Genomic DNA, 24,312 nt, shown 5'->3' on the forward strand with positions numbered 1-24,312 from the left:
CAGATCCTAGTTATGACCCACTCTCCAAATTCAGCACTTGAATTTTTTTTTTTTGCAGAGAATTCGAATGGTGGGGACAGACTTCTGACTTTTAAAACTTTCTGGACAGTTTGGTTTAAGTATAGCTCTTAAACGTTGTCACATCACTATCCATGACAACAGGGTGTATTGTAGACACTATCTGGCTTCTGTCTATGAACTGAGGTTATAAAGAGAAAGTCAGATCAGCGCTGAGCTGGGAAGAACTGCCATTTTAGCTTTCTGCTGAGGCAGATTTCAGTCCTAAATTGGAATTTATGTAGAAATTAGAAGATCAGTAGAATCAGTACCTGTCAATCTAGTAACCACAAGCAGGCTGGTGAAATGGGTTTTGTAGGCCAGGTGTGTGTATTTGTTTATTGCATCCCAACTCGCTGTGTGTGTTTCAGAGGTGGCTAAGGCAGCCCTGGACAGGGACAACCTGGGCATGCTGGTTTGGATTCCCAGTGCAACTCTGGCTGAAAACAAATGTAAGAAAACGCTTAAAGTACTGGTTGCTGCTCCCTGTGGCCCAGTTGAACTGTAACTTGTACAAATTGGTGAAAGCTGTTTCTGCTCTCTATTTTCTGTCTTCTCCCTTCCAGTGGACGAATACATCACCATCGCCAAAGAAAAACACGGCTACAACATGGAGCAGGTAATGTTGTCATGGTAACAGGTTCTGACTGAAATATCATTGTCATGGTGAGAGGTTATGACTGAGATATTGTCATTTGAACATGTTCTGCCTGTGAGATATTGTTGCCATGGCAGCATGTTCTGATTGTGAGATAATGTTGCAATGGTAACAGGTACTGACAGTGAAATATCATTGTCCTGGTAACAGGTTAAGACGAGATATTACAATTACAAGTTGCAGACGCTTTTATCCAAAGTGACTTACATCTGAGAGGTAGTTGGCTTGTATAGCATTAGTAGTCCAAGCCATGGACTCTTATTGGAGACTCATCCCAACTGGGGATTGAACCCCCGCTCTCCAACGGGAAAGCCGGTATTCTTACCTACTGAGCTGTCCAGCTTCTGTATATTGTTGTCATTGAAACATGTTCTGACTGTGAGATATTGTTGCCACGGCAACATGTTTGGATTGTGAGATACCATCATGTAAGAACAGTTGTTGGTAAGGAAGTTTCTGATAGTATGACTGTGCTCAGGCTCTGGGAATGCTCTTTTGGCACAAACACAACGTGGAAAAGTCTCTGGCAGATCTCCCCAACTTCACCCCCTTCCCTGATGAGTGGACAGTGGAGGACAAGGTTCTGTTTGAACAGGCGTTCAGCTTCCATGGAAAAACCTTTCATCGTATCCAGCAGATGGTGAGATCAGTCTTTAACAAAATGCTTTTCAAGATAATCGCTTTGTTTTCCAAACACTTTTGCTTGCCCGGATAAAAGTGAACTTCCAGAAGAGTTTGTAAGTTTTCAGTTTTGTCAGTTTTTTTTCCATAACTTAAATATCTTCAGACACTGGTTTTTTTCATTCAAGTGGATAAATGTGGATTTGGTATCAGTATTTAGGGTGCTGTTAGCTCAATCAAATAAATGATGATGATAATAAATGATATTCTATATGGTCTGCAAGCAGCAACGGCATGGGTACGATTCTTGCCTGAGGATGTCTGTTGCATCTCATCCATTCTACTGCATCCTAACTAGTCAAAATATTCTCCAAATACCATATCTAGAAACAGTAATTACTATGGCATGGAAAAAAAAACTTGAAAATTTCTTTGAAAATTTTTCTTTTGAGTGTGCCTGCTGCTTGTTGCCCTCACAGCTCGCACAGTACAAGTCATACCAAGAAAATGTTGTCCCGGTGAGCATCACAAGGGTTCAGTGAAGATGCTGATGTACCTACTGTTTGCCCTATACTCGAATTGTTAAGAAACGTCATAGCGCACCATTCCCGATCGAACTGCACGTTTTGAAGTATAATTTTGCGGGAGTTTTCTCATCTCTGCAGGGCTACTTATGTGGGAAAATTCGTACAGAAGAAGAATAAGTACTTCAGAAGGCAATTTCTGAAGAAATTGTGGTGTGAATGCTAGCTGTTGAAAGGCTGATGCTAAACAGGATTGCTGGCTTTAAAAGTTGAATAATACCAATAACATCTGAAAGTTGAGGAATATTTTAAGAATGGAATGGACTTTCTTGTGGAAACTATGAAGAGTATGAATAGTTGGAAAAGTGGAAAATGAATGAAGACTATAAAACAGCTGGGAGCTAAACTGCATTGCTGGCTTTAATTTTTTATGAAGAATCAGTTTAAGGATTATGACAAGTTGGAAAAGTGGGGAGAGGATGAAGGATGCAAAATATACTATAAGCTGGGAGATGAATTGCATTGCTTCACTAATGGCTGGGAGCTAAACTACATAGCTGGTTTAACTTTGTATGAAGGAGCAGCTGAAGGAGTATAAAGAGCTGGAAAAGTGGGAAAGGTTCTAATTACTCTGAATGGGATTAAAATGTTAATAAAAAAATAATGTATGAAAGATATGGAACCCCCCCCCCTTTTTCTCCCCATTGTATCCAGCCAATTACTCCACTCTTCCGAGCCATCCCAGTCACTGCTCCACCCCCTCTGCCAATCTGGGGAGGGCTGCAGACTACCACATGCCTCCTCCGATGAGGAGGATCTGGCGGTTCACTGTGTCGAACACAGCTGACAGGTCCAGGAGTATCAGGACAGAGGAGGGAGTGTTTGCTCTTGCAGAGTGCAGCGATTCTGTCACTGCAAGGAGGGCCGTCTCTGTCGAGTGACCCACCTTGAACCCAGACTGGTTGGGGTCCAGGAGGTTGTTATGGTGGAGGTAAAAAAAAAGTTGGTTGAAGACAGCGCATTCAAAAGTTTTGGATAGGAAGGGTAGAAGGAAAACCGCTCTGTAGTTTTTGACGTCAGAGGGGTTAAGTGATGGTTTCTTGAGAAGGGGGGTGACTCTAGCAGTCTTGAAGGCAGATGGAAAGCATCCTGCCTGGAGGGAGGTGTTGATGAGGTGGGTTAGAAAGGGAAGGATTTCAGGTGCTATAGACTGAAGAAGAGGGGAGGGGACCGGGTCAAGGGAGCATGTGGTGGGGCGACTGGATGTGATGAGGTTGAGGACCTCGTCGGGGGAGAGGGGAGCGAGGTTGGTTAGGGTGGGATGTGGAGAAGTGAGGGAGGGTGCAGAGGGTGGGATAGTGCAAGGAGCACTAACCGGGTGGTGTGAAAAGGAGGATCTGATGTCGTTTACCTTCTTGTCAAAAAGTTAGCTAAGTCACCAGGGAGAAGGGAGGAAGTAGGAGGAGGAGGTGGGGGTTGAAGAAGTGTAGAGAAGGTTTCAAAGAGTTTCTTAGGATTAGAGGCAGAGAATAGGATTTTAGAGGAATAGAAGGCAGCCTTAGCAGCAGAAAGGGAGGAGGAGAAAGTGGAGAGAAGAGATTGGAAGTTGAGAAGGTCCTCTGGGAGTTTGCCTTTTCTCCATTTGCGCTCTGCCACTCTCAGGCTCCATCTGTCAGTACGTACTGGGTTGGTCAGCCAAGGGGCAGGTGGAGTTGGGCATACAGGCCTGGAGGTGAGGGGACAGAGATTGTCCAGAGAAGAGGAGAGGGTAGAGAGAAGAAAATCAGTAGCAGTGGCAGGGGGTAGGAGAGAGAAAGAGTCAGTTGTAAGGAGGATAAAGGTAACACAGGAAGAAAGATCAGTGGCAAAGAGAGAGTGGAGGTGTCTACGGGTGGAAACCATGTGGGTAGGGGAAGGGGCTGAGGGGGGTGAAGAGAGGGAGAGAGAGTAAGACATGAAATAGTGGTCAGAGAGCTGGAGGGGAGTAACAGAGAGATTGGAAATAGGACAGTGTCTAGTAAAGATAAGGTCCAGCTGGTTGCCGGCCTTGTGGGTAGGAGGAGAGGGTGAGAGGTGGAGGTCAAAGGAGGAGAGGAAAGAGAGAAGAGGATCTAGCTTGTCAGTGTGGATGCTGAAGTCACCAAGAAAGATAAGTGCAGAGTCATCATCAGGGAAGTGTGAGACAAGTGTCAAGCTCCTCCAGAAACTCACCAAGGGGGCCTGGTGGGCGGTACACAACCACAATGGTGAGTTTGACTGGATAAGAGACAGTAACAGCATGAAATTCAAAAGAGGGCAGAGAAAACTGTGGAATGGAAACAAGAGAGTATTTCCATTTCAGGGAGATCAGCAGGCCAGTACCACCACCCCGCCTCCCAGCTCTGGGAGTGTGAGAAAAAGAGTATACATCAGACAGAGCTTCGGGTATGGTAGTGTTTTCTGGCATGATCCAGGTCTCAGTTAGAGCAAGAAAGTTGAGGGAGAGCAAGGATGCGTAGCCTGAGATAAACTCAGCTTTCGGCACCGCAGACTGGCAATTCCAGAGCCCTCCCGTCACCACCTGCTCACCGTGAGTGGAGAGAGTGGGATAGATGAGATTGGTAGGGTCACAGCGCCTAGGAGTGACCCAACGTCTATGCCAGCCCGGGGAAGGGGAAAGGACAGGAATGCGCAGACACAATTGGCTGTGTCTGCGGGTGGGAAGCTGGATGTGGGTATGTGTCCTGGTCGCTGCACTAGCGCCTCCTCTGGTCGGTCGGAGCACCTGTTCGGGGGGGGCGGGACTGGGGGGAATAGCGTGATCCTCCCATGTGCTACGTCCCCCTGGTGAAACTCCTCACTGTCAGGTGAAAAGAAGCGACTGGTGACTCCACATGTATCGGAGGAGGCATGTGGTAGTCTGCAGCCTCCCCGGATCGGCAGAGGGGGTGGAGCAGAGAGCGGGACGGCTCAGAAGAGTGGGGTAATTGATCGGCAGAGGGGGTGGAGCAGCGACCGGGACGGCTTGGACGAGTGGGGTAATTGGCCAGATACAGTTGAGAGAAAAAGATGGGAAAAAAACACAATAAATAAAGGTTTTTATGTGACTGTACTAATCCAGTGGTTCTCCACCTTTTTGGGGTCCTGGACCCCCTGCGTATTTTGGATCTACCTTGAGGACCCCTCCACCTGATCTTGGGGGAGGGGGGTTGCAATTTGATAGAAACAGTAGAAACTGCATTTTAAATTGCATTATAGCATTTATTCACTCTTAGATATAGTTAACAAAACAGAATTCTTATGCAGTAACTTTCAGATATATGTAACAAAACAGAATTCTTATGCAGTAACTTTCAGATATATGTAACAAAACAGAATTCGTATGCAGTAACTTTCAGATATATGTAACAAAACAGAATATGTATTCAGTAACTTTCAGATATATGTAACAAAACAGAATATGTATTCAGTAACTTTCAGATATATGTAACAAAACAGAATTCTTATGCAGTAACTTTCAGATATATGTAACAAAACAGAATTCGTATGCAGTAACTTTCAGATATATGTAACAAAACAGAATATGTATTCAGTAACTTTCCGATATATGTAACAAAACAGAATATGTATTCAGTAACTTTCAGATATATGTAACAAAACAGAATTCTTATGCAGTAACTTTCAGATATATGTAACAAAACAGAATTCGTATGCAGTAACTTTCAGATATATGTAACAAAACAGAATATGTATTCAGTAACTTTCAGATATATGTAACGACAGAATTTTTATGCAGTAACTTTTAACAATGCAAACGGGAGTGAGATCTCTTATTAAAATACAATAAATTACACTTGTGTAACAGATGTAATTAGAGAAAAAAGTCCTGTTACCCTTTATAGTTTAGGTAGATAAAGGTCTCAGTCACATTTGAGTAAAATAATCCTATTTCTATAAATGTCATAGGATCTTTTTTTAAAGATATTTTATTTTCACGGACCCCTTGCAATTACACCACGGACCACTAGGGGTCCGCGGACCCCCGGTTGAGAAACACTGGCTTACAGGACTTTGAATTCGTTGCTTCAAAATTTCGTTCTTATCCTTTTTACTTGCACTTTTACCTCTGACAGACGATGCCGTGTTGAGTTTTTGCGGTTTTGCCGGGTTTTCGGTAGTTTTGTTAGGAAATTATTAGGTAGATGGACGAAGCACAACTTTTCGGCTGTTGCCTCAAACACGGCGTCACCGGAAGTCAAAACCTTACTTTTTAAAATGTGAAAGTGCTCCGCACAACATGTGACAGGCCAACAGGAAATGACATCATCACAATTCAAAAGTGCAGCAAGTGAAGCAAACCTCTTAGATGCCGTGTATTTAGAAACTTCTTAGATACTGTGTATTTAGAAACATCTTAGATACTGTGTATTTAGAAACTTTATAGATACTGTGTATTTAGAAACCTCTTAGATACTGTGTATTTAGAAACTTCTTAGATACTGTGTATTTAGAAACCTCTTAGATACTGTGTATTTAGAAACATCTTAGATGCCATGTATTTAGAAACCTCTTAGATACTGTGTATTTAGAAACATCTTAGATACTGTGTATTTAGAAACATCTTAGATACTGTGTATTTAGAAACCTCTTAGATGCCGTGTATTTAGAAACATCTTAGATACTGTGTATTTAGAAACATCTTAGATACTGTGTATTTAGAAACATCTTAGATACTGTGTATTTAGAAACATCTTAGATACTGTGTATTTAGAAACCTCTTAGATTCCGTGTATTTAGAAACATCTTAGATACTGTGTATTTAGAAACCTCTTAGATACTGTGTATTTAGAAACATCTTAGATACTGCGTAATTAGAAACGTCTTAGATACCATGTATTTAGAAACATCTTAGATACTGTGTATTTAGAAACTTTATAGATACTGTGTATTTAGAAACCTCTTAGATACTGTGTATTTAGAAACTTCTTAGATACTGTGTATTTAGAAACCTCTTAGATACTGTGTATTTAGAAACATCTTAGATCCCGTGTATTTAGAAACATCTTAGATACTGTGTATTTAGAAACTTTATAGATTCTGTGTATTTAGAAACGTCTTAGATACTGTGTATTTAGAAACTTCTTAGATACTGTGTATTTAGAAACCTCTTAGATACTGTGTATTTAGAAACCTCTTAGATACTGTGTGTTTAGAAACATCTTAGATGCCGTGTATTTAGAAACTTTATAGACACTGTGTATTTAGAAACATCTTAGATGCCGTGTATTTAGAAACCTCTTAGATACTGTGTATTTAGAAACATCTTAGATACTGTGTATTTAGAAACCTCTTAGATACTGTGTATTTAGAAACATCTTAGATACTGTGTATTTAGAAACCTCTTAGATACTGTGTATGTAGAAACCTCTTAGATGCCGTGTATTTAGAAACTTCTTAGATACTGTGTATTTAGAAACCTCTTAGATGCTGTGTATTTAGAAACATTTTAGATACCGTGTATTTAGAAACCTCTTAGATACCATGTATTTAGAAACATCTTCGATACCGTGTATTTAGAAACCTCTTAGATACCATGTATTTAGAAACATCTTCGATACCGTGTATTTAGAAACTTCTTAGATACTGTGTAATTAGAAACGTCTTAGATACTGTGTATTTAGAAACATCTTAGATACTGTGTATTTAGAAACCTCTTAGATACCGTGTATTTAGAAACCTCTTAGATACTGTGTATTTAGAAACCTCTTAGATACTGTGTATTTAGAAACATCTTAGATACTGTGTATTTAGAAACCTCTTAGATACTGTGTATTTAGAAACATCTTAGATACTGTGTATTTAGAAACCTCTTAGATGCCGTGTATTTAGAAACATCTTAGATGCCGTGTATTTAGAAACATCTTAGATACTGTGTATTTAGAAACATCTTTGATACTGTGTAGTTAGAAACCTCTTAGATGCCGTGTATTTAGAAACCTCTTAGATGCTGTGTATTTAGAAACTTCTTAGATACTGTGTATTTAGAAACCTCTTAGATGCTGTGTATTTAGAAACATTTTAGATACCGTGTATTTAGAAACCTCTTAGATACCATGTATTTAGAAACATCTTAGATACCGTGTATTTAGAAAATTCTTAGATACTGTGTATTTAGAAACCTCTTAGATACTGTGTATTTAGAAACCTCTTAGATACTGTGTATTTAGAAACATCTTAGATACTGTGTATTTAGAAACCTCTTAGATACTGTGTATTTAGAAACCTCTTAGATACCGTGTATTTAGAAACCTCTTAGACGCTGTGTATTTAGAAACGTCTTAGATACCATGTATTTAGAAACTTCTTAGATACTGCGTAATTAGAAACGTCTTAGATACCGTGTATTTAGAAACATCTTAGATACTGCGTAATTAGAAACGTCTTAGATACCGTGTATTTAGAAACATCTTAGATACTGTGTAGTTAGAAACCTCTTAGATGCCGTGTATTTAGAAACATCTTAGATACTGCGTAATTAGAAACGTCTTAGATACCATGTATTAAGAAACATCTTAGATACTGCGTAATTAGAAACGTCTTAGATACCATGTATTTAGAAACTTCTTAGATACTGCGTAATTAGAAACGTCTTAGATACCGTGTATTTAGAAACATCTTAGATACTGCGTAATTAGAAACGTCTTAGATGCCGTGTATTTAGAAACATCTTAGATACTGTGTAGTTAGAAACATCTTAGATGCCGTGTATTTAGAAACATCTTAGATACTGCGTAATTAGAAACGTCTTAGATACCATGTATTAAGAAACATCTTAGATACTGCGTAATTAGAAACGTCTTAGATACCATGTATTTAGAAACTTCTTAGATACTGCGTAATTAGAAACGTCTTAGATACCGTGTATTTAGAAACATCTTAGATACTGTGTAGTTAGAAACCTCTTAGATGCCATGTATTTAGAAACCTCTTAGATACTGCGTAATTAGAAACGTCTTAGATACCGTGTATTTAGAAACATCTTAGATACTGCGTAATTAGAAACGTCTTAGATACCATGTATTTAGAAACTTCTTAGATACTGCGTAATTAGAAACGTCTTAGATACCATGTATTTAGAAACTTCTTAGATACTGCGTAATTAGAAACATCTTAGATACCGTGTATTTAGAAACATCTTAGATACTGCGTAATTAGAAACGTCTTAGATACCGTGTATTTAGAAACTTCTTAGATACTGCGTAATTAGAAACGTCTTAGATACCATGTATTTAGAAACTTCTTAGATACTGCGTAATTAGAAACATCTTAGATACCGTGTATTTAGAAACATCTTAGATACTGCGTAATTAGAAACGTCTTAGATACAGTGTATTTAGAAACATCTTAGATACCGTGTATTTAGAAACCTCTTAGACGCTGTGTATTTAGAAACGTCTTAGATACCGTGTATTTAGAAACTTCTTAGATACTGCGTAATTAGAAACGTCTTAGATACCGTGTATTTAGAAACATCTTAGATACCGTGTGTGTATAAACATCTTAGACACTGTATTTAGAAACATCTTAGATACCATGTATTTAAAAACACTGGAAACACTTTCTTGTGCTAGAAGTAAAGCCTCCCTGTTTATATGTGTTATTTTAAATGAAGGGCAGGGAGGTATGAAGTAAGAGGGTTGTGTGTGGCGCTGAAACATGTGAGGGTTGTGTATGGCTGAAACATATCAGGTGGGCACCAGTGTAAAACACACACGTTCCAGTTGTGGGAGTGAAGCGATGGCGTGGTCTTGTGATGAAATGAAGTTGTGTAGCCCTCTGTTGAATATGAAAGAAATCTTTAAAATGTAAAATAATGAAGCATTAACATGTAGAGTAAATAATGAAGCATTACCATGTAGAGTAAATAATGAAGTATTACCATGTAGAGTAATGTAAATGTAAAATAATGAAGTATTACCATGTAGAGTAAATAGTGAAGCATTACCATGTAAAGTAATGAAGTGTTACCATGTGGAGTAAATAATGAAGCATTACTATGTAGAGTAAATAATGAAGCATTACCATGTAAAGTAATGAAGTGTTACCATGTGGAGTAAATAATGAAGCATTACCATGTAAAGTAATGAAGTATTACCATGTAGAGTAAATAATGAAGCATTACCATGTAAAGTAATGAAGTGTTACCATGTGGAGTAAATAATGAAGCATTAGTATGAAGTGTAAATGTAAATGTAAAATAATGAAGCATTACCATGTAGAGTAAAGTAATGAAGTGTTACCATGTAGAGTAAATGTAAAATAATTAAGTATTACCATGTAGAGTAAATAATGACACATAACCATGTAGAGTAAATAATGAATTATTACCATGTAGAGTAAATAATGAATTATTACCATGTAGAGTAATGTAAATGTAAAATAATGAAGCATTACCATGTAGAGTAAATAAAAACACATTAACATGTAGAGTAAATAATGAAGTATTACCATGTAGAGTAAATAATGACACATTACCATGTAGAGTAAATAATGAAGTATTACCATGTAGAGTAAATAATGAAGCATTACCATGTAGAGTAAAGTAATGAAGTGTTACCATGTAGAGTAAATAATGAAGCATTACCATGTAGAGTAAAGTAATGAAGTGTTACCATGTAGAGTAAATAATGAAGCATTACCATATAGAATAAATAATGAAGCATTACTATGAAGAGTAAATGTAAATGGAAAATAATGAAGCATTACCATGTAGAGTAAAGTGATAAAGTGTTACCATGTAGAGCAAATAATGACACATTACCATGTAGAGTAAATAATGACGCATTACCATGTAGAGTAAATAATGACGCATTACCATGTAGAGTAAAGAAGCATTACCATTTAGAGTAAAGTAATGAAGTATTACCATGTAGAGTAAATAATAAAGCATTACCATGTAGAGTAAAGTAATGAAGCATTACTATGTAGAGTAAATAATGAAGCATTACCATGTCTGGTAAATCTAAAGTAATGAAGCATTACCATGTAAAGTAATCAAATATTCCCATGTAGAGTAAATAGTGAAGTATTTCCATGTAGAGTAAATGTAAAATAATGAAGCATTGCCATGTAGAGTAAATAATGACGCATTACCATGTAGAGTAAATAATGAAGCATTACCATGTAGAGTAAAGTAATGAAGTGTTACCATGTAGAGTAAATAATGAAGCATTACCATATAGAATAAATAATGAAGCATTACTATGAAGAGTAAATGTAAATGGAAAATAATGAAGCATTACCATGTAGAGTAAAGTGATAAAGTGTTACCATGTAGAGTAAATAATGACGCATTACCATGTAGAGTAAATAATGACGCATTACCATGTAAAGTAATCAAATATTCCCATGTACAGTAAATAGTGAAGTATTTCCATGTAGAGTAAATGTAAAATAATGAAGCATTACCATGTAGAGTAAATAATGACACATTACCATATAGAGTAAATAATGAAGTATTACCATGTAGAGTAATGTAAATGTAAAATAATGAAGTATTACCATGTAGAGTAAATAGTGAAGCATTACCATGTAAAGTAATGAAGTGTTACCATGTGGAGTAAATAATGAAGCATTACTATGTAGAGTAAATAATGAAGCATTACCATGTAAAGTAATGAAGTGTTACCATGTGGAGTAAATAATGAAGCATTACCATGTTAAGTAATGAAGTATTACCATGTAGAGTAAATAATGAAGCATTACCATGTAAAGTAATGAAGTGTTACCATGTGGAGTAAATAATGAAGCATTACTATGAAGTGTAAATGTAAATGTAAAATAATGAAGCATTACCATGTAGAGTAAAGTAATGAAGTGTTACCATGTAGAGTAAATGTAAAATAATTAAGTATTACCATGTAGAGTAAATAATGACACATAACCATGTAGAGTAAATAATGAATTATTACCATGTAGAGTAAATAATGAATTATTACCATGTAGAGTAATGTAAATGTAAAATAATGAAGCATTACCATGTAGAGTAAATAATGACACATTACCATGTAGAGTAAATAATGAAGTATTACCATGTAGAGTAAATAATGACACATTACCATGTAGAGTAAATAATGAAGTATTACCATGTAGAGTAAATAATGAAGCATTACCATGTAGAGTAAAGTAATGAAGTGTTACCATGTAGAGTAAATAATGAAGCATTACCATGTAGAGTAAAGTAATGAAGTGTTACCATGTAGAGTAAATAATGAAGCATTACTATGAAGAGTAAATGTAAATGTAAAATAATGAAGCATTACCATTTAGAGTAAAGTAATAAAGTGTTACCATGTAGAGTAAATAATGAAGCATTACCATGTAAAATAAATGTGCATGCAAAATAATGAAGCATTACCATGTAGAGTAAAGTAATGAAGTATTACCATGTAGAGTAAATAATGAAGCATTACCATGTAGAGTAAATAATGAAGCATTACCATTTAGAGTAAAGTAATGAAGTATTACCATGTAGAGTAAATAGTGAAGCATTACCATGTAAAGTAATGAAGTGTTACCATGTGGAGTAAATAATGAAGCATTACTATGTAGAGTAAATAATGAAGCATTACCATGTAAAGTAATGAAGTGTTACCATGTGGAGTAAATAATGAAGCATTACCATGTTAAGTAATGAAGTATTACCATGTAGAGTAAATAATGAAGCATTACCATGTAAAGTAATGAAGTGTTACCATGTGGAGTAAATAATGAAGCATTACTATGAAGTGTAAATGTAAATGTAAAATAATGAAGCATTACCATGTAGAGTAAAGTAATGAAGTGTTACCATGTAGAGAAAATGTAAAATAATGAAGTATTACCATGTAGAGTAAATAATGACACATAACCATGTAGAGTAAATAATGAATTATTACCATGTAGAGTAAATAATGAATTATTACCATGTAGAGTAATGTAAATGTAAAATAATGAAGCATTACCATGTAGAGTAAATAATGACACATTACCATGTAGAGTAAATAATGAAGTATTACCATGTAGAGTAAATAATGACACATTACCACGTAGAGTAAATAATGAAGTATTACCATGTAGAGTAAATAATGAAGCATTACCATGTAGAGTAAAGTAATGAAGTGTTACCATGTAGAGTAAATAATGAAGCATTACCATGTAGAGTAAAGTAATGAAGTGTTACCATGTAGAGTAAATAATGAAGCATTACCATATAGAATAAATAATGAAGCATTACTATGAAGAGTAAATGTAAATGTAAAATAATGAAGCATTACCATGTAGAGTAAAGTAATAAAGTGTTACCATGTAGAGTAAATAATGACGCATTACCATGTAGAGTAAATAATGACGCATTACCATGTAGAGTAAATAATGATGCATTACCATGTAGAGTAAAGAAGCATTACCATTTAGAGTAAAGTAATGAAGTATTACCATGTAGAGTAAATAATAAAGCATTACCATGTAGAGTAAAGTAATGAAGCATTACTATGTAGAGTAAATAATGAAGCATTACCATGTCTGGTAAATGTAAAGTAATGAAGCATTATCATGTAAAGTAATCAAATATTCCCATGTAGAGTAAATAGTGAAGTATTTCCATGTAGAGTAAATGTAAAATAATGAAGCATTGCCATGTAGAGTAAATAATGACGCATTACCGTGTAGAATAAATAATGAAGCATTACTATGAAGAGTAAATGTAAATGTAAAATAATGAAGCATTACCATTTAGAGTAAAGTAATGAAGCATTACCATGTAGAGTAAAGTAATAAAGTGTTACCATGTAGAGTAAATAATGAAGCATTACCATGTAAAATAAATTTGCATGCAAAATAATGAAGCATTACCATGTAGAGTAAAGTAATGAAGTATTACCATGTAGAGTAAATAATGAAGCATTACCATGTATAGTAAATAATGACGCATTACCATGTAGAATAAATAATGAAGCATTACCATGAAGAGTAAATGTAAAATAATGAAGCATTACCATGTAAAGTAATAAAGTGTTACCATATACAGTAAATAATGAAGCATTACCGTGTAAAATAATGAAGCATTACCATGTAAAATAAATGTGCATGCAAAATAAAGAAGCATTACCATGTCGACTAAATGTAAAGCAATGAAGCATTATCATGCAAAGTAATCAAATATTCCTATGTAGAGTAAATAGTGAAGTATTTCCATGTAGAGTAAATGTAAATGTAAAATAATGAAGCCTTACCATGTAGAATAAATAATGAAGTATTAACATGTAGAGTAAATAATGAAGTATTACCATGTAGAGTAAACAATGAAGCATTACCATGTAGAGTAAACAATGAAGCATTACTGTGTAGAATAAATAATGAAGCATTACAGTGAAGACTAAATGTAAATGTAAAATAAAGAAGCATTACCATGTAGAGTAAATAATGAAGCATTACTATGTAAAGTAATCAAGTGTTACCATGTAGAGTAAATAATGAAGCATTACCATGTATAGTAAATAATGACGCATTACCGTGTAGAATAAATAATGAAGCATTACTATGAAGAGTAAATGTAAATGTAAAATAATGAAGCATTACCATTTAGAGAAAAGTAATGAAGCATTACCATGTAGAGTAAAGTAATAAAGTGTTACCATGTAGAGTAAATAATGAAGCATTACAATTTAGAGTAAAGTAATGAAGCATTACCATGTAGAGTAAAGTAATAAAGCGTTACCATGTAAAATAAATATGCATGCAAAATAATGAAGCATTACCATGTAAAGTAAAGTAATGAAGTATTACCATGTAGAGTAAATAATGAAGCATTACCATGTAGAGTAAATAATGAAGCATTACCATGTTGAGTAAATGTAAATGTAAAATAATGAAGCATTACCATGTTGAGTAAATGTAAATGTAAATGGAAAATAATGAAGTATTACCATGTAGAGTAAATAGTGAAGCATTACCATGTAGAGTAAATAATGAAGAATTACCATGTAGAGTAAATAATGAAGCATTACCATGTAGAGTAAATAGTGAAGCATTACCATGTAGAGTAAATAATGAAGCATTACCATGTAGAGTAAATAATGAAGTATTACCATGTAGAGTAAATAATGAAGCATTGCCATGTAGAGTAAATAATGAAGAATTACCATGTGGAGTAAATAATGAAGTATTACCATGTAGAGTAAATAATGAAGCATTACCATGTATAGTAAATAATGACGCATTACCATGTAGAATAAATAATGAAGCATTACTATGAAGAGTAAATGTAAATGTAAAATAATGAAGCATTACCATGTAGAGTAAAGTAATAAAGTGTTACCGTATACAGTAAATAATGAAGCATTACCGTGTAAAATAATGAAGCATTACCATGTAAAATAAATGTGCATGCAAAATAAAGAAGCATTACCATGTCGACTAAATGTGAAGCAATGAAGCATTATCATGCAAAGTAATCAAATATTACCATGTAGAGTAAATAGTGAAGTATTTCCATGTAAAGTAAATGTAAATGTAAAATAATGAAGCATTACCATGTAGAGTAAATAATGTAGCAGTACTATGTAGAGTAAACAATGACACATTACCATGTAAAGTAATCAAATATTACCACGTAGAGTAAATAGTGAAGTATTTCCATGTAGAGTAAATGTAAAATAAGGAAGCATTACCACGTAGAGTAAATGTAAATGTAAAATAATGAAGCATTACCATTTAGAGTAAATGTAAAGCAATGAAGCATTACCATGTAGAGTAAATGTAAAATAATTAAGCATTAGCATGTAGAGTAAATAATGAAGCATTAGCATGTAGAGTAAATATTGAAGCATTAGCATGAAGAGTAAATAATGAAGCATTACCATGTAGAGTAAATAATGAAGCATTACCATGTAGAGTAAATGTAAATGTAAAGCAATGAAGCATTACCATGTAAAGTAATCAAATATTACCATGTAGAGGAAATCATGAAGATTTACCATGTAGAGTAAATAATGAAGCATTACCATGTAGAGTAAATGTAAATGTAAAGAAATGAAGCATTACCATGTAAAGTTAATATTGAAGCATTACCATGTAGAGTAAATAATGACGCATTACCATGTAGAGTAAATAATGAAGCATTACCATGTAGAGTAAATAATGAAGTATTACCATGTAGAGTAAATAATGAAGCATTACCATGTAGAGTAAATAATGACGCATTACCATGTAGAGTAAATAATGAAGCATTACCACGTAGAGTAAATAATGAAGCATTACCATGAAGAGTAAATGTAAATGTAAAATTATGGAGCATTACCATGTAGAGTAAATAATGAAGCATTACCACGTAGAGTAAATAATAAAGCATTACCACGTAGAGTAAATTATGAAGCATTACCATGTAGAGTAAATTATGAAGCATTACCATGTAGAGTAAATTATGAAGCATTACCATGTAGAGTAAATAGTGAAGCATTACCATGTAGAGTAAATGTAAATGTCAAATAATGAAGCATTACCATGTAGAGTAAATTATGAAGCATTACCATGTAGAATAAATAATGAAGCATTACTATGAAGAGTAAATGTAAATGTAAAATAATGAAGCATTACCATGTAGAGTAAAGTAATAAAGTGTTACCATATACAGTAAATAATGAAGCATTACCGTGTAAAATAATGAAGCATTACCATGTAAAATAAATGTGCATGCAAAATAAAGAAGCATTACCATGTCGACTAAATGTAAAGCAATGAAGCATTATCATGCAAAGTAATCAAATATTACCATGTAGAGTAAATAGTGAAGTATTTCCATGTAAAGTAAATGTAAATGTAAAATAATGAAGCATTACCATGTAGAGTAAATAATGTAGCAGTACTATGTAGAGTAAACAATGACACATTACCATGTAAAGTAATCAAATATTACCACGTAGAGTAAATAGTGAAGTATTTCCATGTAGAGTAAATGTAAAATAAGGAAGCATTACCACGTAGAGTAAATGTAAATGTAAAATAATGAAGCATTACCATTTAGAGTAAATGTAAAGCAATGAAGCATTACCATGTAAAGTAATCAAATATTATCATGTAGAGTAAATAGTGAAGTATTTCCATGTACAGTAAATGTAAATGTAAAATAATGAAGCATTACCATGTAGAGTAAACGTAAAATAATTAAGCATTAGCATGTAGAGTAAATAATGAAGCATTAGCATGTAGAGTAAATATTGAAGCATTAGCATGAAGAGTAAATAATGAAGCATTACCATGTAGAGTAAATAATGAAGCATTACCATGTAGAGTAAATAATGAAGCATTACCATGTTGAGTAAATGTAAAGCAATGAAGCATTGCCATGTAAAGTAATCAAATATTACCATGTAGAGGAAATCATGAAGATTTACCATGTAGAGGAAATAATGAAGTATTACCATGTAGAGTAAATGTAAATGTAAAGAAATGAAGCATTACCATGTAAAGTTAATATTGAAGCATTACCATGTAGAGTAAATAATGACGCATTACCATGTAGAGTAAATAATGACGCATTACCATGTAGAGTAAATAATGAAGCATTACCATGTAGAGTAAATAATGACGCATTACCATGTAGAGTAAATAATGAAGCATTACCACGTAGAGTAAATAATGAAGCATTACCATGAAGAGTAAATGTAAATGTAAAATTATGGAGCATTACCATGTAGAGTAAATAATGAAGCATTACCACGTAGAGTAAATAATAAAGCATTACCACGTAGAGTAAATTATGAAGCATTACCATGTAGAGTAAATTATGAAGCATTACCATGTAGAGTAAATTATGAAGCATTACCATGTAGAGTAAATAGTGAAGCATTACCATGTAGAGTAAATGTAAATGTCAAATAATGAAGCATTACCATGTAGAGTAAATTATGAAGCATTACCATGTAGAGTAAATTATGAAGCATTACCATGTAGAATAAATAATGAAGCATTACTATGAAGAGTAAATGTAAATGTAAAATAATGAAGCATTACCATGTAGAGTAAATTATGAAGCATTACCATGTAGAATAAATAATGAAGCATTACTATGAAGAGTAAATGTAAATGTAAAATAATGAAGCATTACCATGTAGAGTAAAGTAATAAAGTGTTACCATATACAGTAAATAATGAAGCATTACCGTGTAAAATAATGAAGCATTACCATGTAAAATAAATGTGCATGCAAAATAAAGAAGCATTACCATGTCGACTAAATGTAAAGCAATGAAGCATTATCATGCAAAGTAATCAAATATTACCATGTAGAGTAAATAGTGAAGTATTTCCATGTAAAGTAAATGTAAAATAATGAAGCATTACCATGCAGAGTAAATAATGTAGCAGTACTATGTAGAGTAAACAATGACACATTACCATGTAAAGTAATCAAATATTACCACGTAGAGTAAATAGTGAAGTATTTCCATGTAGAGTAAATGTAAAATAAGGAAGCATTACCACGTAGAGTAAATGTAAATGTAAAATAATGAAGCATTACCATTTAGAGTAAATGTAAAGCAATGAAGCATTACCATGTAAAGTAATCAAATATTATCATGTAGAGTAAATAGTGAAGTATTTCCATGTACAGTAAATGTAAATGTAAAATAATGAAGCATTACCATGTAGAGTAAATGTAAAATAATTAAGCATTAGTATGTAGAGTAAATAATGAAGCATTAGCATGTAGAGTAAATATTGAAGCATTAGCATGAAGAGTAAATAATGAAGCATTACCATGTAGAGTAAATAATGAAGCATTACCATGTAGAGTAAATAATGAAGCATTACCATGTAGAGTAAATAATGAAGCGTTACCATTTAGAGTAAATGTAAATGTGAAACAATGAAGCATTACCATGTAAAGTAAATAATGAAGCATTACCATGTTGAGTAAATGTAAAGCAATGAAGCATTACCATGTAAAGTAATCAAATATTACCATGTAGAGGAAATAATGAAGCATTACCATGTAGAGTAAATGTAAATGTAAAGAAATGAAGCATTACCATGTAAAGTTAATATTGAAGCATTACCATGTAGAGTAAATAATGACGCATTACCATGTAGAGTAAATAATGACGCATTACCATGTAGAGTAAATAATGAAGCATTACCATGTAGGGTAAATAATGACGCATTACCATGTAGAGTAAATAATGAAGCATTACCACGTAGAGTAAATAATGAAGCATTACCATGAAGAGTAAATGTAAATGTAAAATTATGGAGCATTACCATGTAGAGTAAATAATGAAGCATTACCACGTAGAGTAAATAATAAAGCATTACCAAGTAGAGTAAATTATGAAGCATTACCATGTAGAGTAAATTATGAAGCATTACCATGTAGAGTAAATTATGAAGCATTACCATGTAGAGTAAATGTAAATGTCAAATAATGAAGCATGACCATGTAGAGTAAATAGTTAAGCATTACCATGTAGAGTAAATGTAAATGTAAAATTATGGAGCATTACCATGTAGAGTAAATAATGACGCATTACTATGTAAAGTGATAAAGAATTATCATGTAGGGGAAATAATCAAGCATTACCATGTAGAGTAAATAATGAAGTATTACCATGTAGAGTAAATGTAAATGATGTGGCAGGATGAGGAAAAACACAGGAGACGAAGGCGAGTTTGAACTTAATTCCTCAGCTCCAAAACCAAACTCAAACAGGAACAACCTTGCACCAGACAGCCCGGGAAGGTAAACCACGCCCTCAACGCAAACCACGCCCCCAGCTCACAGCCCTGCTGGGTGAGAGGCATAGCCCCTAGTGTCCGCCACCCCCACCCCCCCCCCGAACACCCAGAAGGGACTCCTGGAAAGAAAATCAGTTTCTCACTGGAGGCTTAAGTAGCCTGCCATGTCCCTCAGCTGAAACAGACGCCAGCTGAGAAGCAGAACGCTGAACCCGTGAAGACACTGCCGGGGTTCTGGGAGGAGGGTGACCCCAACGGGGAACCTGGGCCGGAAACACAACTTCGCCTGCCACCCTGTGCGCCGGTTTAAGCCTATCAAGCGTGACACGCTCCCTGCGCCCACCCATATCCAGCACAAAACCCTTAGGACCCGTCTCAAGAACCCGAAATATGCCATCGTATGGGGGTTGGAGGGGCGAGCGGTGAGCATCATGCCATACGAAAACAAAACGAGCCGACATGAGCTCCGCAGGCACGAACGACCGCGGAAAACAGTGGGGAACGGGGCCTGGAACCCGAGTGCTGTCGGACAAAAAAGGATGAACGGCCGGACGGGGTCGAGGAGCGGAACTCCCAGGCAAAAATTCCCCAGGGACGCGGAGCGGCTGACCGAGCACCAGCTCAGCGGGTGACGCGTCGAGGTCCTCCTTAGGAGCCGAACGCAACCCGAGCATAACCCAAGGTAAACGATCCACCCAGTTACCATCCGAGAGCGCAGCGCTGCCTTGAGCGACCGGTGAAAACGTTCACACAAGCCGTTAGCCTGAGGGGGATACGCGGTAGTGCGGTGTACCTGCACACCCAAGGATCGCGGAAGTGTCGACCAGAGCTCTGACACGAACTGGGGGCCCCTGTCTGAAGCGATATCTGACGGAGAGCCGAAACGGGCGACCCAGGGGGAAAGAAACGCGCGTGCAACGTCCGAGGATGTTGTGGAGGACAGAGGGACAGCCTCTGGCCACCTGGTGGTCCGATCTACCATTGTGAGCAGGTGCGTAAAAACCCTGTGAAGAAGGTAGAGGGCCCACCAGGTCCACATGCACATGGTCGAAACGTCTGGCCGGGATCGGAAACGGTTTGAGGATCGACTTAGTGTGCTGGTGGACCTTAGCGCGCTGGCACGCTACACATGCAGCTGCCCACCCCCTGACGTCCTTGCGGAGGCCAGGCCAGACGAACTTGGAACCGACCAACTTCACCGACGCCCGAACTCCAGGGTGCGAGAGGGAGTGAATCGATTCGAAAACTCGACGGCGCCAGGCCACTGGAACAACGGGGCGGGGATGGCTGGTGGAGACATCGCAGAGGAGGGGAGGACTGCCTTTCTGCATCACAGCATCCTCTAGCTTGAGACCGGTACGCGTTGACCTAAGGGCAAGGACGTCCGGGTCGCTGGGCTGGTCGGCAGCCATAGCGGAGAAATCCACACCGAGGTGCACAGGACACACAAGCACACGCGACAGACAATCAGCAACAGGGTTGGACTTCCCGCCCACATGCTGAATGTCCGTTGTGAACTCAGAGATGGCCGCTAGGTGGCGCTGCTGATGAGCAGACCATGGCTCAGTCACCTTGGACATGGCGAAGTCAGCGGTTCATGATCCACATAAGCCGTGAAGGAGCGACCCTCCAACAGGAAACGGAAATGCCGGGTTGCGAGGTGCAGTGCCAGCAACTCCCGGTCAAAAACGCTGTACTTGCGCTCACTACCCCGCAGTTTGCGGCTAAAAAATGCGAGTGGCTGCCACGCATTCGCCACGTGCTGTTCAACCACAGCCCCCACGGCTATGTCAGACGCGTCGGTTGTTAAAGCTATGGACGCCGTGGGTGTGGGATGGGCGAGGAGGGCAGCGTTAGCCAGGGCGCACTTAGCTCCGTCAAAGGCCTGGGCCTGTTCGGGAGTCCAGTCTACAGGGTCGTTAGCCTTCTTAAGCCGCAGGGCTTCGTAAAGTGGCTGAAGGAGGTGGGCAGCGCGAGGGAGGAAACGGTTATAGAAATTCACCATTCCCAAGAATTCCTGCAATGCCTTAATAGAGACTGGGCGGGGAAATTCCGCCACCGCTTGCACCTTAGAAGGCAACGGGATCGCGCCTTGCGGCGAAATGCGGTGACCCAAGAAGTCAATCACCGGCAGTCCAAACTGACACTTGGCCGGGTTGACTATCAGGCCGTGTTCGTCCAGACGACGGAAAACCTGTTTCAGGTGCGCCAGGTGCTCTTCAGCTGACCGACTGGCCACTAATATGTCGTCGAGATAAACGAACACGAAAGCAAGGTCCCGCAACACCGAGTCCATCAGCCTCTGAAAGGTTTGCGCTGCCCCCTTCAAGCCAAAAGGCGCATGCGCATGAACTCAAAAAGCTCAAACGGGGTGATCACTGCGGTCTTGGCCACGTCCTCTGCGCGCACGGGAACCTGATGATAGCCGCGCACCAGGTCCACCTTAGAGAAGATAGTGGCACCTGCCAGGCGTATGGAAAAGTCCTGTATGTGTGGGATGGGATAGCGGTCATTGGCGGTGACGTTGTTCAGGCGGCGAAAGTCGCCGCAAGGCCGCCACGACCTATCCGCCTTGGGCACCATGTGAAGCAGTGAGGCCCACGGGCTGTTGGAATGCCTCACTATACCCAGACGCTCCATGATGGCGAACTCCTCCTTAGCTGGAGCCCATTTTACCGCGTCGAGGCGCCGCGCGCGCGCCAAAACTGGCGGTCCCAGAGTGGGAATGAAATGTTGTACCCCGTGTTTAGTAACCGCGGTGGAAAAGGCAGGTGGAGTCACCGATGGAGAATCCGCCAGCAAACGCTGAAAAACATCCCCTGATGCTAAAAAGTTAGCGTGTGGTAACGGCCCGGCTCCCCCTGTCTCGCACGGAACAGTGGCGAAAGACACAGCATCAATTAAACGGCGGTTTGTAACATCAACCAGCGGACCATTAGCACACAGAACATCCGCGCCGATAATAGGAACAGTAATGGCGGCCACTACAAAGTCCCACTCAAAATGGCGCCCGTGGAAGCAAACAGTCACCAACCTTGTGCCAAACGTCGCAATGGACGAATCGTTAGCTGCACTTAACTGTGGGCCGCTGCCTTCGGCCGACCTGTCTGTCTTAGCAGGAGGGAGTAGGCTCTTTTGTGAGCCTGAGTCCACCAGAAACCGTCTTCCTGACATCGTGTCCTTAATGAAGAACAGCTCACTACGTCCGCCAGCGCCCACAGCTGCTACTGAGCGCTGCCCTGGAGTTTCCCGCCGCCTCCAACGTGCACGGAGGGACGCAGCGCCTCGCCTTGCCGCCGAACCGCTGGTGGAAGAAACAGAGGCCTCTCCCGCGCCGTCTCCGGGCAGTCACTCCAGCCACCACTGCTGGGTCGGCGTCCTCCGACGCCGGCTGCAGAGGCTCCGATGCCACACTCTGCACAGAGAACCGTCTGGTAGCCAGCAGGACCCGATCGGCCTCCTCAGCCAAACCTCGGCAGTCACCAGCGGCCAGACACGGGGAGTTAGCCAAAGCCGCGCGCACAGGAGACGGGAGCTGGCGCAGGAAAACGTGCGGGAAAAGGAATCCACCTTCGTCTGAGCCTAGCAGCGACAGCATATTGTCCATGAGATCCACAGCCGTCCCGTCGCCCAGACTGGATAGGGAAAGGATCCTATCTGCCCTCTCTGCGGCAGATAGGCTGTACCTCCGGAGCAGAGGATGTTTGAGGGCGACGTATTTACCGCAACAGCTGCATGGCCCGGCGTGTGGACTGCTGGTCCAGCGCAGCGACGACCAAATAGTATCTGGAGTCGTCCGCGGAGATTCCACGCAGGTGGAACAGCGCCTCGACATGCCGGAACCACGAGGCCGGGTCGCTCTGCCAGAACTCTGGGAGCTTCACAGGCGCGGCGAGAACGGCCGGCTAAAGTAATGAAGCATTACCATGTAGGGTAAATGATGAAGCATTACCATTCAGAGTAAATAATGACGTATTACCATGTAGAGTAAATAATAAAGCATTACAATGTAGAGCAAATAAGGAAGTATTACCATGCAGAGTAAATAATGAAGCATTACCATGTACAGTAAATAATGATGCATTACCATTCAGAGTAAATAATGACGTATTACCATGTAGAGTAAATAATGAAGCATTACCATGTAGAATAAAGTAATGAAGTATTACCATGTAGAGTAAATAATGAAGCATTACCATGTAGAATAAAGTAATGAAGTATTACCATGTAGAGTAAATAAGGAAGTATTACAATGCAGAGTAAATCATGAAGCATTACCATGTAAAGTAAAGTAATGAAGCATTACCATGTAGAGTAAATAATGAAGCATTACCATGTAAAGTAAAGTAATGAAGCATTACCATGTACAGTAAATAATGATGCATTACCATGCAGAGTAAATAATGAAGCATTACCATGTAGGGTAAAGTAATGATGCATTACCATGTAGAGTAAATGTTAGTGCTTCTTCTTGTGTACTGCTGATGTGCTGGGTTGTTGAAGGATGTACAGGACAGGCAAAAGCAAGCCTGGGCTTCAGTCTGTTACTTTCCAGTCAGTCACTGCTAGTCAAGTCAAGTCAGTTTTATTTGTATAGCCCAATATCACAAATTACAAATGTGTCTCAGGGGTTTTTACAGCAACACAACATCCTGTCCTTAGACCCTCACATCGGATAAGGAACAACTCCCTAAAAACCCT

The 24,312-nt window shown here is 38.2% G+C and overlaps 1 protein-coding gene across 1 annotated transcript in view; it reads left to right on the forward strand.

Moving 5' to 3' along the window:
* Positions 1 to 24,312, forward strand: part of rcor1 (REST corepressor 1) — a 93,698-nt gene that overhangs the window by 1,314 nt on the left and 68,072 nt on the right. The window contains exons 3-5 of the mRNA XM_056295591.1: positions 429 to 509; positions 624 to 676; positions 1,194 to 1,355. Of these exons, the coding sequence (XP_056151566.1) occupies positions 429 to 509; positions 624 to 676; positions 1,194 to 1,355 (296 nt within the window). The remainder of the gene's footprint in view (positions 1 to 428; positions 510 to 623; positions 677 to 1,193; positions 1,356 to 24,312) is intronic.

Source organism: Lampris incognitus, chromosome 16 (assembly GCF_029633865.1).
Source record: "Lampris incognitus isolate fLamInc1 chromosome 16, fLamInc1.hap2, whole genome shotgun sequence".
Lineage (NCBI taxonomy): Eukaryota > Metazoa > Chordata > Actinopteri > Lampriformes > Lampridae > Lampris > Lampris incognitus.